This window comes from Thermobia domestica, chromosome 1 (genome assembly GCF_964235325.1).
Source record: "Thermobia domestica chromosome 1, izTheDome1.hap1.1, whole genome shotgun sequence".
NCBI lineage: Eukaryota > Metazoa > Arthropoda > Insecta > Zygentoma > Lepismatidae > Thermobia > Thermobia domestica.
The window spans coordinates 156,921,531-156,945,381 of record NC_137454.1 but is presented as its reverse complement, the minus strand read 5'-3'; the positions used below and the strand labels follow the sequence as shown (position 1 = coordinate 156,945,381).

Below are 23,851 nucleotides of genomic sequence, written 5' to 3'. Positions count from 1 at the left end.
ATATTCGGAAACACAACGCAGCTCTCCGAAGAAAATGTCTTTAATGCTTATTTCCAGTCTTTTTTCTAAAAACTCATACACTAATCATATAGATATGGCATGGGCGTGCCAGCTAAGGGGGGGGGATGATGGGGACACGTTCCCCCAGAAATTTTCTAGGAGGGGATTTCCCCCTTCCCCCCCAGAAAATTGTATAGCATGAATTCTTCCCCAAATATCTCGGCAAAAATGATGAAATACTGGAATGGGAACGTCGATTGTCAATTAATAATTTCTGGAATGGAAAGGAATTACAGTTTCATTGAAGAAAATTCTGTAACAATTACCAGGGTATATAAATGAAGTACAGAAAGTAGCGACACTATTAGCTATGTCGAAAACTACCATAAAGCATGCACACATTCATTTGCAGGAAAAAGAAAATTTTTAAATATCTATGTATTATTTTTTTTTTTACATGAATTAAAATTTTATTGTAATTGTTACAAATACCTAAGGAAATCTTTCATGAAATAATATATTTAATACATGTGCTTTTTTAAGATTTTAGTTTCACGCATTTTGCATCATATGTGCAGTATACTAGTTAGTATCTGTATACACACGCACACTTTAACAAAAATATAATTATCAAATAATACATTATTGCGATAAGCTTTGAAACAGCACTTTCAAACTTTCGCCTAAATTACAGAAAAAAGATCTCCAGTTCCTTATCAGAGAGTAGCGTTCCCAAAACTGATGCAACGTTCCCTCTTTGTACTGTCATACTGATGCGTTTTAGTAGAAAGAGGTTGCTCTAGCGTCTCCTGACGATAAATAAATGCGGTCACCGACTTCTTTTATAAAGTTAAGGCCTTCGGGACCCCATGAACCACCTGATTCGATGCTACGTTTATATGTTTGTGGCCAAGAAAAGTTTATATGTTTGTGGATATTTATATGTTTGTGGCAAATTCTTTTAACAATGATATCTCGGAAACCAGAAGCTCTGGAAAGATGCCGTTTTCACTGATCGATTGTAAATTTTGTGAAGATTGTTGAGTTCTAATTAAATATTTTTTAATGTCGTTATTTCTTTATTACATTTTTAAGGAGTACACGGAAATATTGAAAATTTAAAAAGTAAAGTATAATATCCTACGAGTTATACATTCCAACACCGCGCATTTGTATACGAGGTTAGTGTATCTCTCCGGCGTTTGCTTCATGGTCAAATGATAATGAGAAACGAAGTATAACTATTTCTCCAGTGTAAGATCAATCTTTATTGTTTGGAGTGTTTGGCCCAATGAACCCATATAGCCTATCACTAACATTATAATTAATTGTGTGTGTAATGTGTTTGCTCATTACATGCTGCATGCAAGAAAGAAAACACTGATCATACATGAATTAGAACCTCCAACCGGAAGTAGGTTCAAATCTTGCAAACGGTGAAAGATATTGAAAAAATAATCGAAAATATCTCCCCTTTATGATACCCCTTGCCGATTTCTATCAAAAAGGTCCTTCACTTGTGTCTGTAGGACATGTACAGATGTGAGGAATAGCAAGGAGATTCATGCCCATATGTGAATGATGCGCTGTGTAGAGCTACTATCTTTATGAAAATAGTAGATTCTAACTGAAAGTAATTCTTAGTGTGTATCTTTATTTTGAACTGCTACTGCTTTGTGCAAGATTTACAATTTGCTTCCAAGGCAAAAATATTTCGAATTTCACTTAGCACTTATCAAAAGTTTCATGCTCAATTTCAAATATTTCTGCCTTGAGATTTTATATCTAGTCTTCCAAGAAAGCGGTAGCTGCAAGAAATAAAAAGTCGCTTTCTAAGTATCTGAAAAGATTCCTTTCCCTCTACACTTATAGCATTACAAAGAGAAAAGAGAAAATGTGGAATGATTTTTTAATATATAATATACCGACTCTTGCTGCATCGGCTTCGTGTAACAATACCACTATTATTGCGCCAACCTAGGCAATCGATGGAAGACTTACAACACTGTGTTTAGTTTCGGAAATGACACAAAACTTGCATAAAAAGACCTTTTTCTTCATGTGCGGGTAACGTAGGTCTTATTTAGACAGCTGTGTTCATGTATGTTACTGTGAATATAACGCTGATACTAAGTTTTCAATCTGTTGTTTCTGTTTAGTGTTGTTTTATTGTTTGAAATGGATCAATTTGTCATAAGAAAAAGAAAAGAAGACAGCACGTGGGCCAAGGCAGTGCCATTATTGAAGAAAAGAAGAGAAAAATTAACTCAAATGATAGTTCAGCTGATGGATTACAACCTCAAACTAGCAATGGAAATTCAAATCTTGTATCGGTCACCATCACCATCAGTGTCTATAGAAGAAACCTCTCAATTTCCACGTCTAGCAAATGGTTCAAATTCTCCCCACCCTTCGAAACTTTCAAAGCCCAATTAGATTTAGTGTTACCTACAAATTTTCCACAACAGTCTCTGAAAGGTCGAACATTGATTTTTTTTTTTTTTTTTTTTTTTTTAAGTTCTTACTAAAATCATGGAAGACGCTTTCTCTACTATAGGATTTCGCAATTGGAAGAAGGTTAAAGAGAAATTCCGTGTACACGAAACTTCAGAATGCCATAAACTGGCTATACTGCGCTACACGCAGAGAAAAAATTCCAAAGAAATCCACAAATTTTAGATGAACAACTGAAAGTCAGGAAATTCTTAAGAAAAATGTAATCTCAAGTATACGTTTTTCTTGCAAGACAAGGACTCGCATTTAGAGAACATGACTCCCGGTTCAGGAATTTCTTTCAGTTGATGAACCTTCGCTCTAAAGATTTTCCACAATTGAAGAGATGAATAAAGGGAAACATGAAGAGATGTAATTTCATAGATGTCAAAATCCAGAACGATATCTCGAAACCATGGACCAAGAAATTGCTTTTCATATATGTATAAAAAAAAAAAAAAAAAAAAAATCTCAAAACCCTGTTCTCTACCGTGTCTGATGGTTCCCGTGATGTGAATGAAGAACAATTAAGTATTTGTGCCAGGTGAGTTTATGAAGATCTCCGTTCTCATGAAAGTTTTCTTGGGTTCTACAGTATATCAAAAAACTACTGGTTAGTTTATAACTTCAGTTATTCTGGATGAGACGGTGAGACTCCAGTTTCCCATTGCTCAACTCAAAGGACATGCTTATGATGGCTCTGGAAATACGAGTGGTGCAAACATTAGTGTTCCATCTATCATATGTAAAGAGCAACTTCATGCCTTGTACGTACATTGTGAAGCTCACAGTACTAATCTTGTTATTAAGGGTGCCTGTAGTACGTCAGATGTAGAGAAACTGTTTGGAGTGGGCGCAGGAACTAGGAGTATTGTTTTCTCAGTCACTTCCAATGAGGTCAAGATTTTCTGGTCTGACCGAGGCTAATGCTGGTGGTCTGGTCTCAAACATTGTAAACATTAAATTTTGTGTCCCACTAGGTGAATCTGTAGACTCAGTCTAATAGTGGGAGTTGTTTAACATTATGAAGAAATTCTCTCTACGTTGGAAAAGATGAAGATTGGCAGAATTGTCAACACATCTTCAGAACCAGCAGCTGGGCTTTTGCGGCTTTTTCAAGAAGGATCTACATTTCTTGGGCTCATATGGTTAAATATATTATCAGCAGGTTGGAGTTTCTTAACAGAACACAAAGACCCAATTTCAGTGTCAAAATGGGAAACAATACAAATTATAAACAAATTGAAAACATGAACTTGAATAATATGTTTAGTCACTGATTTTAAGTTCATTGTACTGTCATGAAACCTACAAAGCAATATCATCGCCCTGGAAACCCCATTAATTTTAATAAATATTGTCAGCAGTAGCATAAATAGAATTTTTCGTGTCGCTGGAATAGAACCTGTTATCACCATTGATAGGATTTATCTATCCTAAATTGCAACACTTTAATTCATGTTGTGACATTTTGAAAATTCGGGGGAAGGGGGGGGGGTGCAATGCATATCCTTTCTTTAAATTTGGCCCACAATGTTGAGTGAAGGGTACTGTCCCCCCCAGAAAATTTTTGGTGGGCACGCCTATGGATATGCCAATGTCCGTTCAGTTTTCAGAATAATACTCTACATTCAACCTTCCACAACGAAATAAGATGTTCTTAATAAAGAATCCCATTCCTAATCTCTCCTATCGCGAGCCTCACCAGCCTATCATTTCTAAATTATACACTTTAAACCAATACAATAATTTTGGAACGCTCCTTTCACCAGTTAAAGCATTTAATTTCTGTTGGGAGCCAACATTACGGTCATTCTAACTCCGCGTCACCCGAATTGGCATATGGCATCAGCCAATAAGCTTGCAGTGCGCTGTTACCAAACCTTCACTGACGAATCTATCCATTAATAGATTTTGTTTGTATTTGAGGACAATTACGAATGATTGGATTCGTCACTGAAGGTTTGGTAACTGAGCAGTGCCAGCTTATTGGCTGACGCCATACGCCAATTCGAGTGACGCGGAGTATAGTAACCGTACAATTGAAATTAAATAAAAACTCGTTTAACGTAACACTATATGCCCTGCAGCATAAAAGCGACGAATACTAATAAACGCAAGTAAACTACCATGGAAAAAGTGGTGAAATAAGAATATGGGAGGGAACAGCGAAATCCAAGAACATCAATGGATAGAAAAACTGACACTATCTCCTGATCTTGAATTTCTAGCATCCAGTTCATCACACTAAAAGTTGTGTAATAAAAAGCAAGCAAGCACACACACACATACACACACACACTCACATCAAACCTTATTTAGTTGTGCTTAGAACCCAAATAATGACTACAGCTTAGAATTTACCTTTTGTTTATTCTGTTATAGAATCTAATAGTAAACAATGAATCTCTCACACGCTATGATACAACGTATGTCACAACTAGCATAATTTCATTTACACAAAAGTGGAAATACAAATGAATAATAATATGATGTTGAAACACATTTCCAGTAGCTTTTACAATTCAAAACTGCATTCACTCATCTCGTGAAATGAGAACAACAACTAACAATTACACGCTATAGTTCTGTGTATAAAATAAATCATCATACCTAATAATGACTAGGTATTAGTCTGTCGATGTCATACCAAACGAACTGATTGACGTAGTATAAGAACAACATGTAACTCAAAATAGTGCACTATGAAAACCAGGATGGGAATGATGATTGCATACACTATATTAAGATACCACTTCATTACATGGCCAATTGTAACAAATCCACAATCCATATATCATCTTTTATTTTAAGATACACCTCGAATTACACACGCACCTACACACTTCTACACATTTCTCTATCACACAAACGCACATACACACAACCAAACAAGCAGAACATTCACTCACTCACCAATATACATATTTTTCTTTCTAAATAAGACTGTAGTCTTTAAAACTTAGCTTAAAGGGCGATAAAAAATATTTTCACACATATATGAACCGATTTCTCATGAATGTGTATGTAAAGTAACTAAATATATCTATTTTTTCCTGCCGTTTACAGGACACGTCTGCAGCACATGTTAATCAATTAAGAAGCTGGACTGTAGTTTAAACACCACAAATAAGACTGATCACTTGGTTGGTCGTCTTGTTGGCTCCGAAGCTGTTGGTGGGGGTGGGGGCCCTCTTTTGTCTAGGTCTTCCAGATAGGTAAATATTAACTTCCTCCTTTCATCTGGAATATAATCCAACACTAAGTACCGCCGATCTTTCTTCAGGATTTCTTCTATCTCAGATATATGCTGCTCATTTTCTTGAACCAGTTTTAGTGTTTTATGGGTAATTAACTTCGTCTCCTACAAAACAAAAGGAATATGTTTACATTTTAACTTTTAAAATGTTATGTTTTTCTAAACAAACTAGCTGGAATGAACAAGCTTAGTAGCGCTGGGCTTCTATAAAAGCAAATATTTATGAAATATCATTTTCATGCAAATCAAAAGGTACTGATCCTTTGTCTTTGTAATCCTTCGTAAAATTTCACAACCAAGTACAGAATAGCAGTCCTACATTTTTATTATCTGCTTTCAGCAAAAATATCTAATAAAATCACTCTTAGTATATTTTGTACAATACAGTGCATATGACGTTACGAGACCTAGAACTACATTTGCTTGAGAAAATAAAAAAAGTTTTATTTCTAAAAAAATTAAATTAATAACATGGGTAGAAGAAAATGTTAATGAAGCATTTACACAAACAGTATGCTTTCTTTGGTTGTAGATCTTTCTGGCTTTGTTTTCTACTCAAGCTACTTGTTTCTATTGACTTTTTTTTTTCTTTCAAATTTTCTTGAGTTTCTCCTTAAAAATTATACTACTAATGATATTAGTAAACGGGTAAAATTATTTAGTCCGGGAGCATTGTGATTCCCGTGGCGAAGTTAATGAAAGGAAGGTACTAATAGTGTCATTTATCGCAAAAAAATATATATGTAGTTCAGTAATTTTCACGGTGCCACTCACAAGTGTTACGTATGGCTGTGGTGACGTCCTTCAAGATGGCCGCATCAATATACACAAACTGCCTTACCTCAGTCGCTATCTAACCGTTTTAATCATTACTATAATAATAATAATTATTATTATTATTATTATTAACTTGTTGGACTTAGTCTCTTAAAGGGTTTCTAGGTTTTTCTGAACAGAAGTGTACTCTGCAAACGACCCCCTGTATATATAATGTATGACCTAAATACTTTCCCAATATTATGAGAGTTATATTCATTGAATGTAACATAATCTTAAAAAAAAAGAAAGAAAGAAAAAAAAAGAAATTATTATAGCACTCCTTGGTAAAAGTTATTTTGCTAATTTAACTGAGTGGATGACAAATACCTTTTAAATGAGAATTAAAACAAACTAAAAACTTAACGCCTAATTTTTCTTGGTTAAAGTAAGCGAGTAAGTTGGTGAAAACTTTTTTTTTTTTGCCCCAATTTTCTCAGTAACTAGTATCACGAAAATAGGTTACAAGAGCGAAGTATGACTTAACCGACTACTGTTCGGTTATTAGTTTCAAAAGGATTGTCCTAACCTGAACTTGGCTACTTTAACCTTCAATCGGAAAGCAACACGTATCTGTGTTTATTTCTGTTTTTAGTGTTTTTTTTTTTCATTCAAACATTTTTTCGTTCTTTCTTTCTCTCTCTCTCACTGGCCTTCATTTTATGAAGACAACTATTAACTTACGAGATTACGTCAGTACTGGAAAAATAGTCTAGGTATTATAGGCGATGGTCTAGTGATACCAAGGTTTTCAGTTCAAATCCACTCTATTGCAAACTAATACTTTTAAATTTAGTTTGTTCTTAGACGGTGAATGATAAATTCTCTTTGTTCAAAGTTTTCCATCTAGAGGCGAGATGCAATAATCATGCACATATTAACCAAGAGAAAGGGTAAATCTTATTTAAATATTATCAGGAACAGCCATACACACTCATATATGTTTGTGTTTTAGGTCATTTTTGTTTATTCTTCTTTACGAAATTACAGTTCTCGGTTACTTAGAATATTACAAGGGATAGTGTTACGGCGTTCTACAATAGAGAACTCGTGTCCCTTTGGTCTCGTAAATATTTCTAATGGAGACATGCTTGTATTATTAATTGGAGATTAATTTACACAAACTTATGTGCTCACAAAATACTCAAAGATATACATTTGTAGTATTTGTCATATTTGAAAAGTATGACTTGATTTCTATTGATGTAATGGTTTTCACAAATTAAAATGTCACACACTACACATCTCGTTTTTACTTTCTTAGATTATCCTTTCCTTTTTTCGTTTGCATTTTTCGAACATTCTGGAAACCAATAATATAACACCGGAAAATATTCTTGTAGCTTTATTGTGTAAATGGCATAAATATTATGTAAATGTCATAATAATATTTATTTTTAAAAAATGAAAAATATGATGACTGAGAATAAAAGAAATTTTCGCAAAACAAAAATGGGAGTCAAATAATCCTGCACAATGTGATTTTTTTCATACAGTTTTAGTAAAGATACAGTATGCGGCATACTGCACAGTACTGAAATCACATCGTTGACATTTATTTATTTGTTGTACAACATAACGAAACATAAGAAAGGTTGTCAAATGGATGTCAACTAAATGTTACTCAATATATATTGTAAATTTACACGGAATCATTCCTGTACATCATGTGTTCAAAATGTTCAACATTATGTCGCACATATTCTTCATAGCGGTCCTATGGATCGATGAACATGTTAGTGAACACGGTTTGCTGGAATGACAGCAAATGACCGAATCTTTTCTCTTAACTCCGGTATAGTGGTAGGAAGTTATGTTCGGAAAATTGCTTCCTTCAGCATACCCTGTATGTAGGCATCTGGAGTCATGAGGTGAGGGGAGTGGGAAGGATATGGAAAATCCGTTCCACAGGAAATCAAGCGATGTCCAAACTCTTTGTGAGCAGAAGGGGTAAGTGACTCACTTGCAGTGTGGGCAATAGCTCCGTCTTGCTGCATCCATTGTTGTTATAACAACAGATTTTTCGTGCGGTAAAAGCCGCACGAATCATGCAAGACAGGGTCAATAATCAACTGTCGATTGATGTGGTGATCCAAGTACACATGGCTTTTCATCACAGAACCGTATGTTACTGATGAAATCTTCATTTTAATATGCCATAGCTAATACTCCAGAGCAATACAGTAGACGTCCACGCTAATCTGCAGTGAGACATGAGCGGAAATATTGCTTGACAATAAGTACCTACTCCTCTGTTGTGAGTAACATTATCTTCGCACCAACTGCACACTACGCTAGTCCACACACAACTAAGCACACATGTGGCACTCATAGCTCATACCACACAGCATCTGAGCGCCACCCGTACGCGAATTTCAGTACTGTTTGTTTTGCCGCATACTGTATTAAAACTGAAAACTAACAAAAGTGAAGGTAATGTTGAAACGAATAAAATAAAACGTCCAAGGATTTTATAAAAATATTGTAAGCTGTGAAACAAAATGAAAGTTCGAACAACACTGATTTTTCCTTGGTATTTCTACGGTTAAATAATATCACTTTGTAACTGTCTCACGATATCAATCGTTCAGTAGATACTGAACAGTATGTTCTTCCCGACTGTTTATTCGTTGCAGGGGCATGAATTTTTTTCCACTTTTTTCTTCAGTTTGCTACACTAACATCTTTTGAACAAACTAGAGCACTTGTAGAACACCTAGTTCTCAACCCAGCCAACACGAGTGCAAAGTTGGTTGTCTAACGTTGCAGGATGTGAAAATTCGACGTGTGAATGCACTTTTGTTCGTGTTCATACATATGTTATCCTAACTAAATTGAAAAAAAATCACCAGCTTTTTATGAAAAATAAAGACAATCTTAGTAGCAGCACCACACACTTTGTCAGAGATAGATTTATGTATTGGTCAGCCGATAATACAAGTATCCTCGAAGATACTACTGATGATAAAGGATCTCTATATGGAAAAGTGTATGGGAACGAGACCTATCAGAACTGCTCGTTGGGACCTGCCAGTTTCCTCACTAGAAGATTTCGTAAAACACTTCTTAGCATTAGATTTAAAAAAAAACTATTCTGAAATGACCGCTTGCTACCTTGCGGATATGAGAAGTTTGAAAGATTCAGATCCAGATATTTGACATAAGTTTGAAAATGGTCATATTGTTTTGTGTTCTAGCCTGTGATGGGGCACCAAAAAACATAAGTGGGGGAACCAGTATAACTGGTATGAAAAAAGTGGGAGGACTGGTACAACAAAGTAACCCACTGCTCTCGTTTTTATTTTGTTTGTTTGTTCGTTTGTTTGTAAACAGTCCCTGAGCTCTCGAAGGTACCACAAGAAAAAAAATCAATATGTGTGGTATCTCACTCAAACTGGAAGCTAGAAAGCACCATGTAAGTAATGAAATCGCTGCTAAAGTCCAAGATAAACCCATTTCAATCCTATATGGTGAACTGAAACGTATTAGAAATCCTTTTCAATTCGACAGTCTCGGGTCTATTAACATTCAGCGAACAAATCACATCAGATGTTAGCCGAATTGAATCGTTGGGAACAACTCTGTATTAAACCTTCGACTTCTTGATGGATCAATTAGTCTTTGGACACCTTAAAAAAACAAAAACTGCTGGATCCATTACAAAATTGAATGGAGATCGTTTTCTTTTTGCACGACTTTTGACTGTTGCACGATCTCAATGAGAAATAGACCGCACGCGTGAACTCACAATCTTAGGATCGTGAAATACTGGTTGTGCTAGATTAATGCTTGCACAAGAAGGAACAATGCACCAACAGCTAACTAAAACAAATTAATTCATATACTGAAGTCTGCTATGAAACCTGATGAGCACGACATAATCAGACTCATCAACTAAATAAATTGGTTGCAATCGTGGATGGAATGGAATGGAAACTACAGGCTCCCGATAAAACTATCGCAATGAAAAACTTGTGAAGATTTTGTTGATGTGTTCACTCAAAAGACACAAAGAAAACACTGATAGTATGATAAAATTTTTACTGTTTTTAACACACTTAGATAAATTAAACACACACAAATATTTTAGTTTTACGAGTGAGACTATCCAAGACTTCCGGAATACACATTCTTTATGCCATCACCAGGGAGTAGGAAGGGGGGGGGGGGGATCGAAAAAATCGAAAGTTTGAGGACCCCTTTGCGGTAGTGCGGAAAAGTTGTGCCTGCATGTAAGTATTACCCCTGTAAAATTTCAGAAACTTAGTATCATATCTTCTGTTCTGGCAAGGCCTATGAAGTTTCGAAAATTTGGTAAAACACATAGGAAAAATCTAAAATTTTGTAAATTTTCAATAGAATCGTAGGCCCTTTCGGGGTAGTACGGAAAAGTTGTACTACATGCAGGTATTACCTGTGCGACATTTCAAAACCCTAGAATGATATGTTCTGGCAGGGTGTGCAAAATTTTGAAAATTCTTTGAAAAATTCAAAACATTTATCTTTTTTTTTATTTTTTAATACTATATATTTATCACTGTATCTTTCATGGTAGTAACGAAAAGTTGCGTTTACTACTATAAAAAGTTTCAGAAAACTGGGATAATATTTTCTCTTCTGGCGGTTGGCGTGAAAATTATATATTTTTTCTTACTAGTACATGAATTATTCTTTCAACCACAATAACTCATTTGTTTCAAGTAAAGCAGCAACATTTTATAACTACACAGTTATTAGGCTTCAAATGTTTCATTCACACAAATATCTGACAGATTAGAATGTTTATGTTTTAACAAACAGAAAAATAAACGAATACATTATAAAATTTATGGACTTTAAATTTCGAGTTTGCGAAAATTTTTTGCGAAAGTTTCACAATTCACATTTTATACTGGCCCTTGAACCTGAATGATGACATACTATTTCTGGATTTCAAAGCAGTCCGAATGAAGTCGTCACAGTTGTCATGACAGAAAACTTTCCTGGAGGCCCCCGTACCTAGTTGTACAGTTTTTTCCACAGCTTGGGTGTTGTATGGGAAGTCAGCGAATGACCATTCAGTTGGAACTACTTCTTGCAGTATGGTTTGCAGATCCTCGGATGTTATGTCATTCAAAATTGGTGGTGGGGTCACTTGGTTTGTCTTCCAGTCGATTATGTCAATATAGTCCTTAGCTTCAAAATTTATTTTAGGAATGCTGAATTTACGAACATCATTAGCTTCACCTGTTGCTTCAAGTTCTCTGGCTCTGGCTTTTATAACTCTTGGAACTGCAAGTGTTCGAATTGTGCTCTTTCGTCGGTTAGCATCGCAATCAGAATGTTTTCTGGAAATGCGAAGAAAGCATTTTGCGAAATCATATTCTCTACATTCTCATAATGAACTCCACTATGGTGTTTAGGCTGTGCGAATGTTTCGTTGCGGAAACATACAGTTGTAAGATCCTGTTCGCTGTTGTCAACCTTCGGGACACGTCGTGTCGCCCTGGATCGCGTTTGGCTAAATCTGCTGGACAGATTCCTGAGGAAATGGCAGCAAGAGCAATATCTATCAGATACTTTTCATCCTTACTAGGAATGGATGAATCAATCGAAGGCAAGGCACAATTAATTGGCTCATATGTTACTAACGCAAGTTTCAACCAGCCGTCCAAAGACTTTCCAATGCTGCCAGAGTAAGACAAAGGGCCAGAAGTGGGGCCATCAACGAACAGGAACAAGTGACGTAGGAGTAATTCATTAAAACGAAGGAGGCAAACAGCCCATTGAACAGGTTTGCCTAACTTCAATTCAAGGCGACGCAGTACTCCATTATGTACTCCTGTGTTTACTGGTGTTCCATCACAACCAAGCACAAGAACGCTGTTGAGACCTCCGTTCACCTCTGTTGTGACATTTTTCAGAAATTCCCAGACTGAATCCAGAGGTAGGTGTAACGTATCCAACGTAGACAGAAAGAGGTTCCTTCACAAGTGAATAATTTTCTTCCATTGATGTTCTCTGATAATACTACTCGCCAAGCTTTTCTCTTGACAATGTGTTATCAAGTCGACCATCAAAGTAAAGACCTAAAATGGGACCACATGCATTTTCCAAACTCTCACTTCTAAGTTTCTTACATAGTTCGAGATCTTTCTCTTGATGCTTTGCTCTTGTCAACCACTAACGTTGTATCCGATGCAATGATTAGGCCTACGTTGTGCAAAACACCTGTGACTTACAACAGTGGCTTGAAGCGATCCCCGAACCTCTGACTTAATATGGCGGTATGTGTAAGCTTCATTCACATTTGAAACGACGCTGTTCGAGGCGAAGATCGTGCACTTGCACCGTCGTCCTCCTCCATTTTGTTTGCATCTTATTCCTCTGAGGGTGTTGAATTTGTAGTTGTGAACTGCATATCCTGCTGCAATAACGATGAGACATGAAACGAGCTGTTGAAGCATTACTATCAGAACTACGAAGAACAGCATTTGACTTTCTATTGAGATGCTTTTGAATTTTCCTAGTTTCTTGCACATCGACCGGGCCGATACACATTAGTCGCTTTGTTCTTTGATCGGTCAGAATGTCTGTTTCTTTTTTATCCCAGGGTTCTGAAACTTTTTTACAGTAGTTAAATATATGTAAACGCAACTTTTCGTTACTACCATGAAAGACCCTGTGATAAATGTATCGTATTAAAAAAATTTTAAAATGTGATTTTTCAAGAATTTTCAAAATTCTGCACACCCTGCCAGAACATATTATTCTAGGGTTTTTAAATTTCGCACAGGTAATACCTACATGTAGGTACAACTTTTCCGTACTACCCCGAAAGGGCCTACGATTCTATTGAAAATTTACAAAATTTTAGATTTTTCCTATTTTTTTTTTTTTTTTTTTTTTAACCAAATTTTCGAAACTTCATACGCCTTGCCAGAACAGAAGATATTATCCTAAGTTGCTGAAATTTCACAGGGGTAATACTTACATGCAGGCACAACTTTTCTGCACTACCGCAAAGGGGTCCTCTAAAACTTAAGATTTTTTCGATTCCCCTCCCCCCCCCATCGGGGAGGTAATATCAGTACAAAACATATTTTAATTACTCGGAGCACTAAAAGTTTCAGCACTGTCCTAACTTCACGCATTATAAGGTTGTGACTCAATCAGAAGTTTGTCTGAGAAGAGAAAGTTATACTGGATTTCATTTATATCACCGGATGCAGAAGAACTTACTGCCACGCAGAAGCTTGGTACCGTGACCTGTACTGGACGATATTTTGTATCGCCTGGAAGCATTTATTTGCCGGATTTATCAGGCACAATCCTTAACACCATCATCTTCAGAATTATGGTGTTAGATGTTCATGACCAAGAAAGCCCTTGGAGATAAGTTACCTCCCACTAGAGACTCTCTTATGCCTGCACTTAAACGATGTAACTTTCAAACACTGGTGTGGTCAAAAGATAATGAACCAAATCCGACCATTCCTATCCCATTGGACATTGCTGGTGTATGGAAGAGTGCTAACCCTTGTCATATGTGAAGAATTATGTGTTCCGGAGTCCCTTCTGAAACTGGTTAAATGTTTATTTGCAATGGCAACAATTCAACATGTAATAATTTCTATCCACCTAATTACATCGGTCGAGATCTTCCTATTGTATGTATAGTGCGCACATAATACTTGAATTGATAAAATACCATTTATTATGGAAATCTTCCTATTGTATGTTTTATTGCACACAATACTCGAATTTGTTAAAATACAATTTATTATAATAAAGAAATGTAATATGAAGCATATTTTCTCATAATGCAATTAAAAAGCTGACACGTATTTTTTTTTTTTTCGTTTTTCCATTTCTTTTTTAATGGCAATTCTAAATATTACAGATAATACTTACAGATATTTTATAGATATGTATCATGAATTGATACATGTTCATCAAAAACAAAACTGAAAACAACACATTTGAGATTTTTTGTAACCAATTTGAAATTAAATCTTTTGAGTTTTACGTCTCACGGTTATGCCGGGTAGGCTAAAGGAGACGGTGATGATGAGAAATGAATTAAATGAAGAAAATGGGAGAACCCCGAGGAAACCCACGCACACGGTGTTAGTTCACTACAAAGTTTACTTGGCGCGAGCTGGGTTCGAACCAGAGACTCCATGCACCAGGAGGGAATGTTCTACCACTAAGCCACAGCGGTCCCAACTAACCAAGTAGCAACAAAAATACCAGTTTTTCGCAATACATGATAAGAACACTTCTTTTACCTCTTAGAAATACCATTCCAAGCTAAAATAATAATAAAAATAGATTAGACAGCGACCGAGATAGGCAGTCTGTTTACATTACAATGGCAGCCATCACCGCCTGCGAGTATAGTCCCAAGAAAATTACTGAATTAAATAATTTTTCCAATAAAATGACACCAATGGTACTTTCTCTTCATTAACTTTTCCACAGAAACCGTTTCTGTAATTGTGTCTCCGGACTTCTTACAGTAATGATAGAATGCTTCTATATAGATTAAGGTATGACATAACATTCATCCCCTATGTACCTTATAAAAGCTGGCATTATTTCTTTATGTAGAACCTACCTTTAGAAGCTCCCTGAAATCGGCTTTAGCTGCGACTAGTTTATCTTTGATGTAATCTTTGAACTCTCTTTCGCACTTCTGAAAGAAATACAAGTTAAATTATAAAAAGAGCAATGTAACACAACGATGTAAGTATGTAAAGCTTTATTAATAATTGTATGCTACGTGGTACTAGTCAAAATGATATGCTTTGCTTTGCATTCTTCGCAATTCTTTCTAAGCATCAGTGATTTTTATGCAGTTTCCAAAGATTTATATATATATATATATATATATATATATATATATATATATATATATATATATATATATATATATATATATATATATAATGGTAAGTATATTTACATAAAAATTCAATATGTATATGGTGTGCACACATTCATATATATATATATATACGGTAAACCGATCATTTTTCGTGTTTTCCTTGTTCGCCTGTGAGTGTATTCATGATTGTTTATTATGCATAGTTATTCGTTATACAAAAGGTGTCCGAACTTCAACAAAAGTACAACAGATATCAGATTGATACAGATTGTCGACAAAAAGGGATTCATATGCAATTAGCCACAGAATTTACTATATCCTCAAAACTATTGACACTTACACGCTAAACCATTAGAACGTCTATGTATAATTTGTCCACTGTAAGAAATCCCGTGTGACTCTCTCTTTGATCAGGAAGGACTAGAGAATTTACACCTAATCGGTTTCAAAGTTACCAAAGTGACCAAAATCTCATCATGCCCCATTTTTCCTTTGTGAATTTCTCCATCGCCTCTCTGTTTTATCTTTTCTTCTTTTTGAGCTTCCTCCTTGCTTAGGTTTTCTAAGTATGCTTTGTAGTTATGGTAAGCAGACTTAGCAGATATAAGAAACTTCTTAGTAAGTGGAACCAGTTCTGGCCTATTTCCCAATTTCTTCATCTCAGACATTATATTTAACTTAGCATTGAGAGTTCTCAAAGCCATGAAATATTCAAATTCTTCACCTACTCTTAAGAACAACATACAAGAAGCATAGCACAAGACGAACATTATGAACCACACAAACACACACACACAACGTTGAGCGGAGCGTTAACTATTACGAGAGAAAGCTAAAGGACTATTATGATAGAAGAAAGAATAGACACAGAAGAGTTCTCAACCCCACCTTAAGAGCTTAAGCATCCACCAACCATCCACTGTGCTTTAGAAAGAATAAAAGCTGAAGTGAGAATAAAGCTGACTATTTCACATGTGGCAGCAAGTACTGAAGCTTTCAGAAGAGTAATGAGTAACAAGTTTCTGCCTTTTTCCATTTATTTTTATAACATTTTTCTTAGAAAACTGCCAATGCAAAACATAAATCACAGGAAAAAGCCTCCAAAAAGAGGAACTTTTAGTGACAAATTTGAAAAAAAAAAAAAAAGTAACTTTTAGTGAACTTAAAAAAAAAAATAACTTTTAGTGAACAACTTGAAAAAAAGTAACTTTTAGTTAAAAAAGTGACTCGCTATGAGCCCTGTAACGTTCTTTTTCCTTCTTCTTCTTCTTTCTTTCTTTCTTTCTTTCTTCGGTTTTCATAGCATACCACAGCTGTTTTACTTTAGTCTGGAAAAAGAATTCTACAGGTACTTACGAACGCTATATCATTGTGAAGAAATGAAAAAGTGGAGGAAAATATGAACCATATATTTATTGTGAAAATGAATTTAATGCTAGAAAATCGTTAAAAAATGGGTAAATTGCTTCCAAATTCTTTAGTACAGATAACACGTATGTACAATATAAACAAATGACTGTGCTAGAACGGAGATTTATGGTTGATTTACGTGAAGGTGGCTTCTCTTACCGTAAAATTTGTGAGCGTACTCGGCATACCATCACGATAGTGATGCGTGCATGGAAGCAGTAGGCAGAAAAAAAATCGTACGCAGAAAAAAAACGTACGCAGTGATAATCGTGATGAACAGGTAGTGTACCGAGCAATGTCGCTACACCACAGGAAGGGAGAAATATCACCATGGCTGTGTAGGACCCTAAGCGTCGACCAGTATTAGCTCGACGGTGGAGCACGGTAGTTCTGTTTGAATCGACAAATCTACTGATGGCTGAACTAGAGACATACATGTCTTTGAGCACACTTCTCTTGATCCAGAAACACATCTCGAGCTACAATGGACACATGAACACCGTCGCTGGACTGCTGAATGCCAGTGGTCATGTTTACGGACGAGTCCCGATTCGGCCCGTCCTAAGTTCGGCCGTACATACGTTATTTCATAGGGGTGAGTGCAATCTACCAGCGTGCATTATCGAATACTACAATGGGTGAATGGCAGGTGTAATACTGTAGGATGTCGTTGGATACAAAACGCGATCTCGACTACTACACACTGAAAGCAACGTCGCAAGTGATCGCAACATCAAGGAAGTTCTAGAGGCATATCATGCCTCCTTATTTCACTGCAGGCACCATATTACAAGACAACAATGCCCTGCCACACGTATATGCTACGCTGTAAATGTTTAAAATATTGGTACGTGCTTTGAAGTGATTACTGGAAGAAAAATCAGTTTGTTACAGACTTTAGACACTGTATCGAGTCAATAAAAATCTGGATCGTTTGCTTTAAAAAAAATCTAGTTTGTCAAAATTAGATTGGGGCAAGTTTAAACTACATTAGTACCATAAAAATGTATGTGCACTGATTAAAAGTTCTAGTTATATGAAACTAGTAGTTTTCTACTACAGTATCCAAGAACATGTACCTTTTTCAACGAAAAATGGGTACCATTGGTTTTCAAAGCTTGTACCGTTGATTAACATGTCACCTATGCAACATGTGATAGTAGGCACCTTGTTCATCACGGTCTTCAGCGCATAACATTGATGTCTTATGGACTCGTTTATAAACGGCGTCGTAGACAATTCCTTACGAACACATCCAATGCCTGTTCGACTAGATGCCACAAAGGACAGAGGCTAGGATTGCAACATAGAGGTTTACGCCATACTCATTTATCACAATTAAAACTGTTATACAGTTGTAAATTTTTAATGTCAATAATCTCTGTATATCCATGTAAAGAATCTGCGGTACAGTGAAACCTCCCTTAACGGACAGAACTTTTTGTCCCTGCAAAAATATATGCATTTTTATAGGAAAGAGCCCTCCTTTTACAGACGTCCTCAGACAGAGACATGGACAGTCTTCTTTTACACAATAATTACTTATCTCCTCATAACGGATAGGGTTCTCAGCCCCTGTGTATTTAGCAAGAAAAGTTTCTGCAATTTGAAAATAAATCTTGAAACTGATCCTTTCATCTGATCAGCAGTTACAAGCAAAGTTCGATCAGTAACTAGTGTTTGCGGGATTGCACGGCAGATAACTATTGCACATTTTTCCCCTGAAAAATTCATAAACCGTCACCATTGGTTAGTTCTATCTTCATTTTCAGTACATAATAATAATGCTCATATTCTTATTGGGTTACTTTTAATACAGTCAGTAAGCAAATTAAGAGGCTTCTATAGATATGTGCCTGAGATGAAAATTATCTATCAAACAAGCATTAAATTTTGCAGTACATGCACCTACAAACATAAACTCATTCTTGGCTATGTGGTCAGCGAGCGTGCCTTTATGGCGGGAGAGTTGGGTCGGATTCCCGGTGGGAGCTCCTTTGGTTCGAATTCCATATCAAGCTGTAGAACAACGTCTCATACAGCCTCGGTGCTGAACCCGACGCTGGATTCCAAATCAATCAACCAGCACATCCAAACACTTTCCCCAGCGATACTGTTGTTCCTTTACAGAGAATACTCTTCTCATTCCCCTAGTGGTTCGAACACTGAGTGCAGTATTTTGATCCTAGCCTGCATTTATATATATATATATATATATATATAGAGAGAGAGAGAGAGAGAGAGAGAGAAAGAGAGAGAGTGAGAGATAAAAAGATAGACAGATAGAAAGGAGAATGCTTACGTAAGTGTCTTACTCCTCTTTACATTTCTTTCAACCAAGTTTTGATAAATCTGCCAGCAAATCTTTAGTTGTCAGTACTCTAAATTACAAAGTATTGAATTCTGCATTTATAACAGCAGATTTGTATATTATCTTAAAAAACGATACTGTAAAATTGCATCATAGAAGTAATTCCAGGTTGGGTGTTAAATCTGTCCAATTCGAACGCAACGGTTCGAGAAAAAAAGTCCTTGTTTAACACACAAGAACATTATCTATAATACAGCCTAGCTTTATTTTGCAAAAACATCACAAACAATTGAAGATAGTTGATTGAATTTCACAACATATTTTTGCATTTTTAAAACACACGAGGCTGTCAAAAAAATGCAGGGATAAGAACACTGATGAAATTGAGCATGCGCAAGAGCATGCCTTATTATCTTATACTTCAAACAGAATCGTTCAAGTAGACGTACGTATGAGTAGCAGTAACGTGAAATGGCTGTCGTAATACAAAATTCCACCAAATGTTAAGTGAGATCTGTCATACGATTTCAGAACGCCAAAGGACAGAACTCAGCTGACATCAATCGAGAATTGTGTGTCATTTACGGACCGATAGTAGTAAGTGAAAAGAACGTCAGGCAATGTGCAGAGTGTCTCGGGAAGGGCATTCAAATGTTCATGACGATGAGCGTAATAGAAAGCCTAGCGTTCAGACGGACGATCTGGTGGAACGCATTAACAAGAAAGTGCAATCCAATCGCCGGTTCATAATAACTGAACTCGCCAAAGAGTTTTCAGAAATGTCCGCGAAAACAATGCATCGAATTGTAACTGACAAGCTCGGTTATAACAAACTGTGTGCAAAGCGGGCACGAAAAATGCTGACAGACTCTTACAAAGAGGAATGACAGCTGCACGTAACATTTTGGCCGCTGGAGGGAGTGTAGGAAGACCTCTTTTCTCAAATAGTGACGGCAGATGGAACTTAGATATCGTACGCCACTGGGGAGTCGAACCAGCAGCCAATGCAATGGCCGCACTCTAGTTCTTTTAAAACGAGGAAATTCAATCAAACACTATCAGTTTACAAAATCATGGCAACCATGTTTTGAGACCAAAAGGATGTGCTCCTTGTGAAACTTTTGGAACTAGGACGAACAATTACAGCAGATGTGTATTGCACAACACTGAGTAGTCTGCGACATGCCATCCAAAATTGGTAGAGAGGAATGCTACACTCTGGAACTCTTGTGATCCATGACAACATCCGTCCACGTACAGCTGCTCGTACTGTTGAGACAATTCAAAGATTTCGATGGAAATTATTTAATCATTCTCCTTACAGCCCCCTTTCTTTATATTCACCTGAAAATGTGGCCTTCATCGAAGCATTTGAACGATAATGAACACTCAAGACATCAGTTCTGGACTGGCTACCCTCTCAAGCGGTGGATTTTCACACAAAGGGTAAACAGAAGCTGGTAACATGCTACCAGAAATGTCTATAGGTTCATGGTGATTATGTCGAAAAATAGCCATGTATGTACTTGTATATCAATCTCAATAAATTTTCTCTCATTTCACTTTTTTAAAAAATATATCGGCCTCTTTTGGCATGCGTATTTCACTACAAAAAAAAAATCACTCTTGGGTGTTGTGCCACTATGGTTTCATATAATGTAGTTTACTTCATGCATGGTTCAAGAAATGGATGTATATAACAATGTAAAGCATAGGCATCGCTTTCGACTGAGATTTGTGCAACACGGCGGACAATGCGAGATTGACACTGCCAATTTTAACTTTTGTTTCGGTGAACGAAATGTTTGTCATCATTTTGGTGGGCTCCGTACAGACAAACTGTACTCACATTTACGAGACAACTTAAAAGAGACGGAAGTGTTGGTTCATTAGCAGCAATATCAATTTCCTATTGTTCTCGATGTGGGAAACAATGATAGGCGATAGCCCGGAGGTGAATTTTCTTCCGGAGCTACGAGATTCTCCCCGGGCGTATCTCGGATTTTGCTCACGTGTGTTACCAGTATTTCAGCATTATTACTTTCACCTCACATATACTAAAGTTCCTCTGAGGGAAAACCTTCTGAAATCACCACTGGTTACACAAACCACAACTGAGAGCGATGCCTATGCGCTACATTGTTATGTTCTGCCATCCGTTGAACCATTCGTGACGCAAACATGTCATGTGAAAATACAGTAACACAACACCCAATAATATGATGAGAATAGTGGACTTAACATCAAGCAAGTATTATCACATAATTTACCAGTTACAGACTATGTTTGGCATTCTTCTCAATATTTATAATTCCATTCGTATATGTGTCTGTGTTATGTTAAAAGTGGAAGACCTCAGATATAGATATCAGATAAGAAATGTTAGAAAGTAATAAAGCATCATTCCTAACAAAGTGCATCTGAACTCTTCCGGCAAACGTCCAAACAGCTTTAACATGCTCCAGCGATTGCCATGAAAACATGTAATAAATATACCGAAAAATTAAAAACAGAATTCAAAGTCAAATCCAATCTCATGATACTCGAGTCATCTTTTCTATTAATGCTTTTTCTTGAGGTTAAATTAAACTTTAAAAATTACATTCAGTTATACAAGCTATCAGAAATACCCACCCTGTCACTGGAAGAGAACTTGGAATATCTAGGATCATCCTTTATTATTTTCTTAATTTCTTTCCATGAACTTGTTAAAGATACTTCTGAAGTCTCGTCTAAAAGCTCTCTGAAAAGTAACGAAATTGAAAGATAAATACCACGTCCATTTATCCACAAAAAAGCAGATAAAAGTGTATTACTTCAGAAAAAGTGATAAATTTAAAGGGAAGAAAGAGAGAGACTTTCTAAGTATATTAGGAAAATTAAATCAAAATACACTTATTATTTCAGCATCTACCATTTACAGTCTGAGTTTTAGTTCTGAAGGGCTTACTGCACTGCAAAAAATACTAAAAAAATCAATAATCATATGTCTTTCTCATTTCCAAGTCTTTTACAGCGATGTTTACGTAATATATTTAAATAATCCAAATATGAAGATGGTTCAATATGATTCCTGAATACATTTATTATTTACCTTACATTTATTTCAAAGTAAAGCTTCACCAACTACACAGTTTTACTGTTTAAAGGCTGCTGGATTATTTTAAACCCATTTTTTCGGGTCTGCTGCTTGGTACTAACGATGATAAATTTGTGCCATACGAACTTTCTATGTTTTAATTGTCTTGCTCCTATGTTTCTCCATGTAATGTTAATGCATCTGGTAATGATGTTTGAATCACTTTCTATTTATAACAATGTTCAAAGATCAAGTTGGATCCAGTAATTTCTGAATTAACTAACCAAACGACAAGAAAAATTAATCATCTCCACCAGAATAATATGATGAATCTATGAATGTTAAGATATTTGGACAATTACAGTATGCGACAAAATAAACAGTACTGAAATTCGCGTGTAAATGGCGCGCAAGAGCAATGTGGTATGAGGTGTGAGCGCCACATTGTATGCTTAGCTGTATGTGGACTAGCGGAGTATGCACTTGGAGCCAAGATATTGTTACTCACAACACAGTAAAAGGTGTTTATTTTAGAGCACTATTTCCGCTCATACGGTGTGGGCCAGCATCTCACTTCAGGAGATGAATGGAGATGCCTCCATGGGGGGTATACTAAAGGAAGCAATTTTCCGAATAGATAATACCCTACCACTGTACTGGAGTTAAGAGAAAAGAATCGATCATTTGTTTAGTTGTTCCAGCAAGCCGTGTTCACTAATATGTTTATCGATCTACAGAACGGCTATGAAGAATGTTAGACGTAATGGTCAACATTAAATTTACAATTTGTGTTGAGTAACAATTAGTTAACATCCTTTTCAGGTTTCATTACGTTACACAAAAAATAAATAAATAAATAAATGTGAACAATCTGATTTCAGTACTGTTTGTTTTGCCGCATACTGTATTTCAGAAAATACGAGGGCTAAAGCAACGTCCTTGTAATATCCACATTTGAGTACTCTTTCTTGTATTATAAGATTTTCTAGCAAATTTTCCTACAATACATTGCACATCCAGTAACCTTTCCAACATATGGTAGCAAGACAAGTAAAACTCGATCCCATTTTGGGCTGTGCCATATACATGTTCTTTCTGAAAACGATTGGACTATTAGGACTACATTCATTAAGATTTTTTCTTCGTTATTTTAGTCATACAGTAAAAGGTAGGGTAGAACTAAGTAATCGGGTTCAAGCCGGAACCGCTCTTCAAAGTGAATTAATGGTTTTCTCGATTTTAGGTGGGTGCACTAGGTATTACTGCTGCAGAACAAGCAGACATTACAGAGATTGCCTGCGATCATTTGTGTTGTTTCGGTAATGCTCTTAGTGTTTCCATGAATTTGCTTTTTTTAAGTTTCGCCCACTTCACGTTCTCAATATCTGCTGCAGAGAATAAACATGTAAACAGTATTATTCATACACCATTTTTAGAAAGGATTGTTTTGACACTAAGTTATCGCATTTAGTTCATTCCTGGGTTTGATGACACCTATCTTGTGTAACAGTACCGGGTGAAACTGGCTACAGGTGAACATAGCTGAATTGTGTAATCGTTTCAGTAGGCCTAACTGTTTAATCTGAAAGTAAGTTAGACGCATTTTAAAAATAA

At 36.1% G+C, this 23,851-nt stretch overlaps 1 protein-coding gene across 2 annotated transcripts in view; it reads right to left on the bottom strand.

Moving 5' to 3' along the window:
* Window positions 1-4,846: 4,846 nt before the first annotated feature.
* LOC145690285 (transcription elongation regulator 1-like) overlaps window positions 4,847-23,851 on the bottom strand; it is a 166,991-nt gene continuing 147,986 nt past the window's right edge. For both annotated transcript variants that reach the window (XM_081765045.1, XM_081765055.1), the window contains 3 exons: window positions 21,793-21,901; window positions 15,168-15,245; window positions 4,847-5,857 (listed from right to left, as the gene is read on the bottom strand). In XM_081765045.1, the coding sequence (XP_081621171.1) occupies window positions 5,633-5,857; window positions 15,168-15,245; window positions 21,793-21,901 (412 nt within the window). In that variant the 3' untranslated portion in view covers window positions 4,847-5,632. The remainder of the gene's footprint in view (window positions 5,858-15,167; window positions 15,246-21,792; window positions 21,902-23,851) is intronic.